This window comes from Pelophylax lessonae, assembly GCF_965119305.1.
Source record: "Pelophylax lessonae genome assembly, chromosome: 2".
NCBI lineage: Eukaryota > Metazoa > Chordata > Amphibia > Anura > Ranidae > Pelophylax > Pelophylax lessonae.
In genome coordinates this window covers 667,263,899-667,276,446 of record NC_138769.1, presented here as the reverse complement: position 1 = coordinate 667,276,446, position 12,548 = coordinate 667,263,899, and the positions used below count along the sequence as shown (strand labels likewise).

General features: G+C 45.2%; 2 protein-coding genes across 10 annotated transcripts in view; one reads left to right on the top strand and one right to left on the bottom strand.

Moving 5' to 3' along the window:
• GRIA4 (glutamate ionotropic receptor AMPA type subunit 4) overlaps positions 1–12,548 on the top strand; it is a 526,033-nt gene that overhangs the window by 163,959 nt on the left and 349,526 nt on the right. The gene's annotated exons all lie outside the window — the stretch shown is intronic.
• On the bottom strand, positions 6,583–7,338 carry LOC309545583 (uncharacterized protein; the record flags this gene model as incomplete). The annotated part of the gene is made up of 1 exon (XM_082244813.1): positions 6,583–7,338. One exon carries the CDS (start codon positions 7,336–7,338, stop codon positions 6,583–6,585), a length of 756 nt encoding a protein of 251 aa, XP_082100939.1.

The window sequence follows — 12,548 nt, the reverse complement described above, 5'->3', positions numbered from 1 at the left end:
TTGCTTCTGCTCAGTTATCAGGCCTTCTACTCAGAAATATCTACACATCAAAAAATATATATTTTTTTTTTTTTTAGGCATGCTATGTGAAGGCAAAAACTTAAACATATGGTTGTTTTTGTCAAATTTGATGGCAAAAATGGAAAAACACTTTAAGCTTGAAATTTATTTCAACATTTATATTCATTAAAAATGACTAAACCATAACCATGTAAAAACCACATACTCTGGGTATATGGGTTGAAAACTCAGATGTACTGTAAAATTATCTTATTTTAAATTCCACAAACCCTTATATTTATTCACAGTTCAGCAGGCATCCTTTTCATATCTAATTATTTATCTCGGAACCTAGATTTCAGAAAATGGCCATAACCGTGATCTCACAGTCATTTATCTGGAAGGTTTACGTGTCCTTTTTTTTACATGCACATGAAAAAATACATTTTTGAGTGGGGGCACCTGTGCAGACTTGCTCCGAGTCCTGCTGCTGCGTATATTGACACAGACTGCGGGACTCGGCCCCCACTCCCGTGTCCCAGCTTTTGATTGACAGCAGCGGGAGCCAAATGGCATATCAAAGACATGTATGAAATACCACTAGTCAGATAACCAACTCATACAGCAGGCTACTAAGTGATCCTATGCGCTTAGGAGTAATACCGATAACCTATATGGAAATTGATGCTACTGAAAGTGTAACTGTATAGAGAAGATATCAATAAGTTGCTGTACAAGGCAGCAATACTATTAAGTATCTGTAGTGCAAGGATGATGGTACCCTCTACCCCAGGGGTGCCCAAACTACGGCCCGCCAGGGTCCTGAACCCGGCCCGCTGGCCGGGATGTATTATTCATGTTTTTTTTTTTTTATAAAACACCTAATTAGAGCCAGAGGCTCTAATAGGCTTCAGAAAAGGGTGGACCCGGGGCGCAGAGCAGTGCGCCCCGAGCCCACCCATTTGTGTGACAATAGCGAATGAAAATTCGCTATTGTCACACGAATCCTCCTCCTGGCCAATCAGGAAGCGGGTCCGAGACCCGCTTCCTGATTGGCCGAAAGGCGAGCTCATGCCATTGGCCGAGGAGGAGGCGGTAGGACTCGAGGAGACACCGGGGGGCTGAGGAGAAGCCACCGCTGCAGGTAAGTGCACTGACTGATCTCTCTGCATTGAAGGGGGCACGATGGTCTCTGCATTGAAAGGGGGCACGCTGGTCTCTGCATTGAAGGGGGGCACGCTGGTCTCTGCATTGAAGGGGGGCACGCTGGTCTCTGCATTGAAGGGGGCACGATGGTCTCTGCATTGAAGGGGGGCACGCTGGTCTCTGCATTGAAGGGGGCACGGCACGATGGTCTCTGCATTGAAAGGGGGCATGCTGGTCTCTGCATTGAAGGGGGCACGATGGTCTCTGTATTGAAGGGGGCACGATGGTCTCTGCATTGAAAGGGGGCACGATGGTCACTCGGCATTGAAGGGGGCATGCTGGTCTCTCTGCATTGAAAGGGGGCACGGCACGCTGGTCTCTCTGCATTGAAATGGGGCTTGGCACGCTGGTCTCTTTGCATTGAAAGGGGGCACGCTGGTCACTCTGCATTGAAAGGGGGCATGACACGCTGGTCTCTCTGCATTGAAAGGGGGCATGCTGGTCTCTCTGCATTGAAAGGGGGCGCGGCATGCTGGTCTCTGCATTGAAAGGGGGCATGGCACGCTGGTCTCTCTGCATTGAAAGGGGGCACGCTGGTCACTCTGCATTGAAAGGGGGCACGCTGGTCACTCTGCATTGATGGGGGCACACTATACCTTGATTACTGAAGGCCCCTTTCACACTTTTGTGACCTCAAAGTCACGCAATTTTTACAGCGTTTTTTGCCGCAAAGCAATGCCTATTACATTTTTCTGTTTGCGCCCCCTCAAAAATTTTGAGCACCAGCCGCCACTATAGAAATAAAACAATAAAAAATATGCGCATTGGAATTCGTTCATATTTTTTTTCAAACTATAGTCCGGCCCCCAACAGTGTCTGAGGGACCGTGAACTGGTCCCCTGTTTAAAAAGTTTTAGGACCCCTGCTCTACTCGCATCCAATGAGACACAGCCAGAGGTAAATCTGCAAGTGTGTAAATACCCACACTTGCAAGTGTGTAAAGAAGCATGTAAAACTACACAGCACTACAATCGTAGTGTGGATGCCGTCTAGCCATGCCCCTTGTTTGTACACAGAAAGGAGACAGTCCCGGGATGTCCTGACACCGGACCATGGGTGACCTCTGATGCTGTGTAGTTTTACATGCTTCTTAATGGGAATACCATCATTGGAGTTTGTAAGAAGGAGTAATAATATTCATAATTGAGGATTACCATTGACTGACCCGCTGCGCTGGTACTGAGCTTGGTGAGCCTATTCCATGTAAGTTGTTAGACATAGAGAGTTGGTGAGTGGCAATTCTTTCTGTCTCAACACAGTGGTGGTGGAGCGTGATGGTGACCCCCTTTTAAATATCACGAAGCACTTATACTATCCTGCTGATAAGCATGACGTTGTGTATCAACCTGAAAGCATATGGACTTTTTATGGACTTTTTAATAGATGTTAATTTTGTATGTTTATAATTTGTTGTATGCACAGTACAAGTGATTGTGGAGGTGTGCTCTAATGTCAGCTGATAGTTGGGTATTTACACACTTGCAGATTTACCTCTGGCTGTGTCTCATTGGATGCGGGTAGAGGTTACCATCATCCTTGCGCTACAGATACTTAATATTATTGCTGCCTTGTACAGGAACTTATTGATATCTTCTATATACATATATCAAAGACATGGATGAGCGAGTTTTGGGTGGATGAACTTGACTGGCCTGCAGAGAGTCCTGACCTCAACCCGATAGAAACCATTGGGATGAATTAGAGCAGAGACTGCTAGCAAGGCCTTCTCGTCCAACATCAGTACCTGAAGTCACAAATGCACTTCTGAAAGATAGGTCAAACATTCCCATAGACACACTCCTAATGTGTTCTATAGGGTTGAGGTCAGGACTGTGAGGGCCAGTCAAGTTCCTCCACCCCAAACTCGCTCATCCATGTCTTTATGAACCTTACTTTGTGCACTGGTCCAAATCATTTGGTGGAGGGGGGATTATGGTGTGGGGTTGTTTTTCAGGGGCTGGGCTTGGCACCTTAGTTCCAGTGAAGGGAACTTTTAAGGTGTCAGCATACCAAGACATTTTGGACAATTTCATGCTCCCAACTTTGTGGGAACAGTTTGGGATTGGCCCTCCCTGTTCCAACATGACTACGCATCAGTGCACAAAGCAAGGTCCATAAAGACATGGGTGAGCGAGTTTGGGGTGGAGGAACTTGACTAGGCTGTACAGAGTCCTGACCTTCACCCGATAGAACACCTTTGAGATAAATTAGAGCGGAGACTGTGAGCCAGGCCTTCTTACCCAGCATCAGTGCTTGACCTCACAAATGCGCTTCTGGAAGAATGGTCAAACATTCCCATACACACACTCCTAAACCTTGTGGACAGCCTTCCCAGAAGAGTTGAAGCTGTTATAGCTGCAAAAGGTGGGCCAACTCAATATTGAACCCTACGGACTAAGACTGGGATGCCCTTAAAGTTCATGTGCGTGTAAAGGCAGGCGTCCCAATACTTTTGACAGTATAGTGTATTTGAGCAAAAGGTAGTTGTATTTCTTAATGTATTGAATGCATTTCATGCTTAATTTGAATGTGCTATTAAACTTTCTATGTCTATTAACCTAATGTTAATCTAATGCTTAGCTACTATTTTTAAAAGGTTGCACTTCGTATGTAACATGTAAGAACATTCTAACATACTACTTGTCATATTTTTTTGTTTTAGAATTTTAATTTGAACTCAGAGGCAAATATTTTATTTATTGAAGTTTAGAAATAATTTATACACTTTCTTTTTAATTGGAATATGCTACACAAATACCCCTCCTCCCTTCTAATTAAAATGAGATAGACATTGGTATTTAAATCTCAGCTGGTGGTTCTGCAATTCTTCAATCTTTCATAAATTGGAAAAACTGGAAGAGTCAATCTGATACATGAATCCATTTGTGGCTTCCTGTTTTAATCTTGTAATTTTATTTATATGCTGTAATGCGGCAGTGTTTGTTTTCATTATTTGTATAAATGTTTCTTTCTGTAAAAATACATATATCTGCAATAAGGCCTCATGCACACGGGGCGTTTTTAACGCCGCTGTAAGTAGCGTCAGACATTTTCTTCTTGCAGCCTAAAAACGCCCCTCCATGTTATTCTATGGCCTCATGCACACAAAGACGTTTTTAAGCTGTAAGTGGCCTAAGCGTTTTTCAGCTGCAACAAGAACCCACGGCCTGCGCATTCTGAGGCCCAGCGTTGGAGCGTTAAAAGCGCTTGACGCTATTTAACGTTTTTATCTGCGTTTTACCGATATATTTGATCTCTGCCGTTGAGGCCCATCCTGAGCTGTGGGATGTCTCCCATCCTTTCTACAGTGACAGGATAAAGAAATCAAAAACATGGATGGACATCTCAGAGGCACTTACACCAGGCTGGGACCGATTAAGTACCGCAGAAAAGAAGGAAAGAAGTAAGTTTTTCTGAAATGCATGACTTGTGTGCTGTATAATTACAAAGAATGCATATTTTAACCTTACTTCACTTTTCTTCTTAGGCAAAATATTCCAAAAGAGGTGGAAGTCCCTCCGTGATCGGGTCAGGAGGGATCTGACAGAGGAGGAAAAAGCCAACACAAGTGGTGCAGCTGCCTCCCACAAAAAACGACATGTGTACCACAACCACCTGGCATTCCTGCGTCAAGCAATGATAGACAGCAGTAGAGAGTAAGTTGCACATATTGTATTTTTGACTTACATATAGGGGTGCTCAGAGCATCGTTTTCTGTGAATGTATTGCTATTCTGCAGCCATTTTTTTTTATATATTTTTCAGGACAACATCTAATATTGCGGACCTGACACAGGATGCTAGTCAGGAGGTGGTGGAAGAACCATCAGAGGACAGACCCCCCAGTGCTGCCACTGCAAACAGTGACATGACGATAACCATCCAATCCAGTGGATCTCATGTCTGCGATGAATCCACAATACAGGTTAGTGTCTGTCTAGTCTGTCTGCCATTCTGTTCTTCATTGTATGTATGTGACAAACTGAACCTTTTTCTTTAACAGGAATCCAGGGACCAGGAATTTGCAGTGGAAGAAATTCCCGATAGTGGTGTGGGGCGTGGCCGTGGCGAGGTACCTGTCCGTGGCAACGAGGTATGTGTGCGTGGCCGTGGCCGCAATCAGCGTCAGAGGGGTGGCGGTATTGTCCTTTAAAACGAGGACGGGGTGTTAGCGTTGCTGCAGGAAGTGCGGCAGGAGAGGCGCAGTGTGGATGTGTTCCTCGATCCTGGAAACGCACGCGCCGCCTTCTGCCGTACTGCATACTACATCCTGGAGGACATTGGGGGACCTGAAGAAAAGCTTTGTATGGATCGCATGCTCGCCATTATGACACAATATCGGCATGCGAAACTAAGTGGTGGCCCGCCACCATCAAACGATCCATTCAACACTTTTCTTGATTCCCCTAATGCCCTCTGGGACCTCAGCAACGCTAACACCCCACTTTCAATACCGCCCCCCTCCGCAACGCCACCTACCTACCTTGTCCCCTCCGCAACGCCACCCAACACCTGTCTTGTCCCCGCCCTCCTATTTCCCACGCCACTCCTCCATTGATTTCTCCCAACCACCTACCCATTACCCACCACCAAACTTACCTGGACCCCCTTACCACCATGAGGTTGCGCAGGAACGACATGTCCAAGCCACCCACTCGCATCCTGACATCAGCTACCCACGTGCAAAGTCACCGCGGTCAAGTCAGGACGATCAGTCAGGATACACCTACCAGCATTTGTGATTTTTTTCTTTTTTTTTTGCGTTTATTGAATAAAAGCCTTTTGTTGAAATGATATTTTGCCTCTTTTTTTTTAAGTTGTATGTTGTAAAAGAAGTACATCTGCACAGGCCATTAAAAGGGCTGGCACACACTTGCCACGTGCAGAAGGAAACCCCCCTCCTTCTTCTGCATGTGGCAAGTGTATGCACAGACCAGGGCTGGCACACACTTGCCACATGCAGAAGGAAACCCCCCTCCTTCTTCTGCATGTGGCAAGTGTATGCACAGACCAGGGCTGGCACACACTTGCCACAGGCAGAAGGAAACCCCCCTCCTTCTTCTGCATGTGGCAAGTGTATGCACAGACCAGGGCTGGCACACACTTGCCACATGCAGAAGGAAACCCCCCTCCTTCTTCTGCATGTGGCAAGTGTATGCACAGACCAGGGCTGGCACACACTTGCCACAGGCAGAAGGAAACCCCCCTCCTTCTTCTGCATGTGGCAAGTGTGTGCATGGACCAGGGCTGGCACACACTTGCCACATGCAAAATTGAACTGGAACAATGGAAGAATGATAGACATCAAAAGAACTGACATAAATGTTTAATAAAAGCTGTATGTGAAGATATCACAAAGTTTACAAGATGAATGATTTTAGACAAAATTATCCTGCCATGCCACTTCCCCATCAGGCGAGACAAAGAAATCCGCAAACTTATCTCTGATGGTCATGACTCGTGCTGTTGTTCGTAAGTCCATAAACTGCACGGGGTGCATGGGGTTACGTGGCTCGGGTTCAACGCTGCTCCTGTCGCTTCTCCTTAGGAAATTGTGCAAAACACAGCAGGCCAGGACAACCTTGGTGGCATTGTCAACATCCAGTTGCATACATGACAGCAAAACCCTCCATTTTGCTGAGCACACACCAAACGCACACTCCACAACAAGACGAGCACGGCTCAGCCGATAATTGAATATACGTTTGGTGTCACTCAGTCCATAGCCACTGTATGGCCTCATCAGATTTTCTGCCAGTCCAAATGCTTCGTCGGCCACCATGACCAATGGCAAGCTTGGTTCCTCAGTACACGGTAGCGGCCTGCTTGTTGGTATGTTGAGTCGTCCTTCGTGTAGCCGACGTCCAAAGGCCGATTCTCGAAAGATGCGGGCATCACCCTGGCTGCCATATGCTCCTACATCAACAGCAAGGAATTGAAGATGGGCATCAGACAATGCCAGGAGTACCACAGAAAAATATTTTTTGTAGTTAAAGTATGCAGATCCGGAATGGGGGGGCTTCTTCACCCTGATGTGTTTTCCATCAAGGGCACCGATACAGTTGGGGAACTGAGTTTTCTCCCAAAACTCGTCGACAACTGCTTCCCACATCTCTTCAGTCGGCTCCGGCATGACCACCTCCTTCAACTCCTCCCATATTGCCGCACATGTCTCCTTAACAATTTTGGCCACCGTGGAGACACCTAGCAGAAAATAGTGGTGTAAGGAGACAAAGCTTTGGCCAGTAGCAAGAAACCTAAAATAAAAAGAAAAAATTATTACATATTACATAAAAGAATATATCTATCTTTCAAAAATACATTGAAAATATGTTTTAACTAGGACCTCACCACCTAACCCTCTTAACCCTAACACAAGTACTAACCCTAGACAAAACACCCACAAATTATTTCACTTACCGAAGTGTCACAAGCAGCCTTTCCTCTGGTGACACACTGCTTCGCATGTTCGTGTCCATCCTGGATAGCCTTGACCTGAGCTTCTCCAGCAGGTCATCAAAAAGCGGAACGGACATACGTGAGAAGTTGTACCACTTGTCCGGATACATGCGGAGTTGGGTGTACATGGTGGTAAAGTACCCCATGGACAGACGCTGCGACATGACAGGATGCAACCAGAACCTTCGCCGTCTGCTCCTCTCATTCTCCTCCTCCAACTGTCTCCTTCTACGCATCCTTCTCAAGATGATGAGCAGGATCGCCTCATCAACCTTCTGCATAACAGGATCCATGACTCAGAAATGCAAAAAATACTCCGAAAATACAAGAAACACTCTCAGCTGATCTGAAAATGCTCTCTCCTCTCTCTCTCTCCTACCAAAATGGCATCGACACATTGCATTGTGGTTATTTTGGGTGTGGAAAATGGAGGAGGACTGTTTTTTTAAAAAAACGCTGTTTAGCGCTGACGCGTCTTAAGGCGGCTTAACGCTCATAAACATAATTTGAAAAACGCTGTTTAACGTGCGTTTTTAACGCCGGTCTTTCCCGGCTTCATAACTAGCTTGGACGTATGTTTTTTTGAATGCCCCGTGTGCATGAGGCCTAACAAGGAAGATGTTTAAGGGCTCTTTCACACTCTCTGTAGGCGGATCCGTGCTGCTCAGCGGGGATCGATCTGCCGATCCCCGCTGAGCCGGCGGATGACAGCTCTGTCTCCGCTTGCAGTGCGGAGAGGGAGGTGTTACAGCCCCCACTGCTCTCTATGGGGGATCAGATGAGAGCGGGCCGCCTGTCCGCTCTCATCCGATCCGATCCCTGAACGGATGGAAAAATAGGGTTTCCAGCCGTCCAGATTTCACGGACAGGATCGGATACGGATGGCAGCGAGTGTCAGCGGAGGTGTCTCCACTGACATCCGCTGCCCCATAGAGCTGCATGGAGGATCCGATCAGATCCGCCTAAAAAACTGACAGGCGGATCTGATCGGACCGCTCGTGTGAAAGAGCCCTAATGTGCTACAACCGTGTCCATTAGCTGTGGTTGCAGCACGGCCCCTTTCACTTCTATGGGGCACGTTGGCAGGTGATATTGTCTGCCAACACCCTACTTTTTTTTGTTGCTGCGCTGCAACTCAAAAACCCAATGCTGGTTTTTGACAGGCGATGGAGGCATGTTAACCAGTTCTGGACCAGAAGGATTTGCCCCCTTAATGACCAGGCCATTTTTTGTGATTCGCACTGTGTTACTTTAACAGGTAATTGCGTGGTCGTGCAACACTTTACCGAAATAAAATTTATGTCTTTTTTTTCCCACAAGTAGAGCTCTCTTTTGGTGGCATTTGATCACCTCTGCGATTTTTGTTTTTTGCGCTATAAACAAAAAAAGAGCGACATTTCTGAAATAAAAAAAAAACTATATTTTTCTCATTCTGCTATATAACAGTCCCAAAAAAAAAAATTTAAAAATCTAAACTTTTCATCCTTTTATTAGGCCAATTTCTATTCTGCTACATATTTTTGGTAAAAATAAAATCGCAATAAGTGTATTTTGATTGGTTTGCGCAAAAGTTATCGTATCTACAAACTAGGGGAAAGATTTATGTCATTTTTAATTATTTATTTAGTTTTTACTAGTAAAGGCGGCGATCTGCAATTTTTAGCAGGACTGCGACATTGCGGCGGACAGATCGGACCGCTAACTGAAGTTTTTGACACTTTTGGGGGGGGGGGGGGGCAGTGACATTGCTACAGTAATCAGTGCTAAAAATATGCACTTTTACTGTAATAATGACACTGGCAGGGAAGGGGTTAACCTAGGGGTGATCAAAGGGTTAAGTGTGAGCCTAGGGGAGTGTTTTCTATCTGTATGGGGGAGTGACTTGTGAAATGATTATAGAGACCTGTGAGCCTATATAGAAGGAGACAGGTGATCATTTCAGAGAGAAGAACAGTGGGTTGTGTTTACAACAGCTGACCCGTATTCTCTCTCAGTGGGGAGCGATCGCAGGTGCCCCCCCAGCACCACGCGCACGACTTACGTTTTGCGCAGCCAAGCCAGCCTGCCACAGTAAATCGTTGGCGGGCGGTCGGCAAGTGGTTAAAATACTACACCAATGACCATGTGAAAGAGGCCTAAAAGGGAATAGGGCTGTGTATAAAGAGTAGACAAAATAAGATGTTATGAAACAGTAGTTTCAAGGATTTTAAAGATTAACTCCACTTTTGTTGAGAAAAAAGCTATTCCCCTCTGGGTCATTTATGTACATTACAAGGATTTAAAAAAAAAAACTTTGTTGCAGATTCCTACTGTTTGTTATTTTTAAGAAATACAGTAAACCCCCCTCCATCACGGGGGTTACGTTCCGGACTCACTCGCGAAAAGTCAATTTCTGCAAAATAGAAAAACCCTATTAAAATACACCGTAGGCATGGTTTTTTAACTGTCACTGTACTTTTAAAAGCATTTTAAGGTCTTTAAACACACTTTTAAAACAATAGAAACTCATTTAAACACATAAAAGATAGTGAGAGACAGAGCAACAGCAATGCAAAACACAAAATAATACATTTTCACTGATTTATATAGTAAAATAACATTACAGAAAGAAACGCAATATACCGGGACCGCAAAAACTGAACCACGATAGAGTGGGGGTTTACTGTAGTTATTTGTTTGTCTGTGTCCATGTGTATCGGAGTGGTTTTATAATTATCAATCAGCTGCTGCACCTGCAGGGCTCTAATAAGGAACGTTGCTGGGTCGGCATATCTCACCAAAATTGAAATTTTTATTGGAGGGGATACTCACAATTTGACTTGTATCTTAGTGCAGACGTCTAGGAGCCAATCACAGGAAATTACATTTCTGAGGGGCGTTCTGTACACCATCTGTGTATAGAACGCCTCCATGTAGCCATATTGCATAGCATACAGTGCTGCAGATTGAAAAGGAAATGTCATTTTTAATAACTTTTACTTATAATATGTCGCAATTGTGCATGCTATATTATTTTTTTTTATTTGCCAAATTTTTCCCACCGGAGTGGAGTTACCCTTTAAGACTGGATTCACACATATGCAAACTGGATGCATCCTGTTTGAGACAGGCTAGTGGGGCCGGTTTTCAATGGAACCAGTTCACACAGGTCCTGGGCGGCCGCGGTCCGCATTCAAAAAGGGTCCTGTGTGTCTTTGAGTCTGATCAAGGTGCGAATTTAGGCAAAAATTCGGACCTGATTCCCACTTGAACCGGTGAACAGGGACGCACCGGACCCCAGGCACGAATTTGCTAGCTATAGACCAATAGCATTGTTTGAATTTTTGTAGCAAAGTGTAATTTCTTCAGTGCCGGTTCACACATATGTGATGCGGGAACCCTGGGAATCCACTGCATGTTCCCGCATCGCACTCGACTGGCAAGCAATTCACACTGCCATGTGCGAATTACTAGGGGTGTCAATACAAAGTTAACGACACCCCCAGATCAGTTCCCATATCGCAGTGCGAACTGTCAACTCGGACATGAATCGAATTACATAGGTGTGAACACCCATGTGATCCGATTCTGGTGCAGACCAAAAACAGGGTCCTGTGTGACTTGGGTCCAAATGCGAAGCCAATTCACCCTGCAATCTGTATGGCTGAATTCACAACGCACAGACATCGCATGTGAATTGCAGAGCAGTGCACTTTGAATCACATGCGATGTCTGACATTGCATATGTGTGAACCGGCACTCAGTATTGTCACATGAAAAGATATAATAACATTTTTCCAAAAATGTGAGGTTGAGATACTGTACTTGTATAAGAAAGTATTCTGTTTTCTTTGTATTGCTTTTTATGTGGAATCCCTGGTGTTCCTGCCAGTCCCTCTGCTTTCCTAAAAACTGGGGGCAGGAGAGCACAGTGTGGTCAGTTTTCTGGCTGTGCTTGGAACTCAGCCTGCTCTCCTCCAATTATTAGACTTGTACTGACACGCCCCCCCCCCCCCCCGCGCTCAGCCTTTTGTTGAGAAGACTAGTGTGATGCTGTTTCTCTGCCCCTAGCTCTCTAAGATCCCCTTATGCAGCAGAGAGCAGAGATGATGTGACTACTTATTTAAAAAAGGGGACAAATGTGTAATGTTATATATATATATATATATATATACAGGGCTTTTTTTCAGCGGGAACGCAGGGGAACGCAGTTCCGGCACCTCCAGAACTAAATGTATGTAATGGCAAGGGGTGCTGGGGTGTGCTGGAGGGTCTATTGATGCTGGCTATTGGGGAATCTATTGTTGCTGGAGGGGATCTATTTGCTGCTGGAGTGGATCTATTTGTGCAGAGGAACTATTGTTGCTGAGGAAGTCTGTTGTTGCTGGTGGGGTATCTATTATTGCTGGGGTGGGTCTTATGTTGCAGGGGGTCAATCATTGCTGGGAGGGATCTACTGTTGAGGGAAGAGTCTAATGTTCCTGGCTGCTCGTTGGTCTATTGATGCTGGATGTTGGGAGTCCATTGTTGCAGGGGTGGATCTATTGTCGCTGGGGTGTCCATTGTTGCTAGATCTATTATATTGCCTTTCTTGTTATCATTAATTCTCTAAAAGGGGTGGTAGTAGGAGGTGGGTAAGAGGTAAAACTAAGGAACGGTGCTCGGAGGTGGGTAGGGGCAGAGTCAAGGGGTGACTCAGAAGGGAGGAGTTCCTGCACCTATTCTCTTAGAAAAAAAGCCCTGTATATATATATATATATATATATATATATATAACAAATACACACATGTGATTTGCCTTTAATTACTATTTTAAACTGAATGGGTTGTTTTATAAGGTGAGGATTTACACATACTTTATGGATGAAGCCCTACTGCACGGGATTTTTTTGTTTTCCCTGGAAA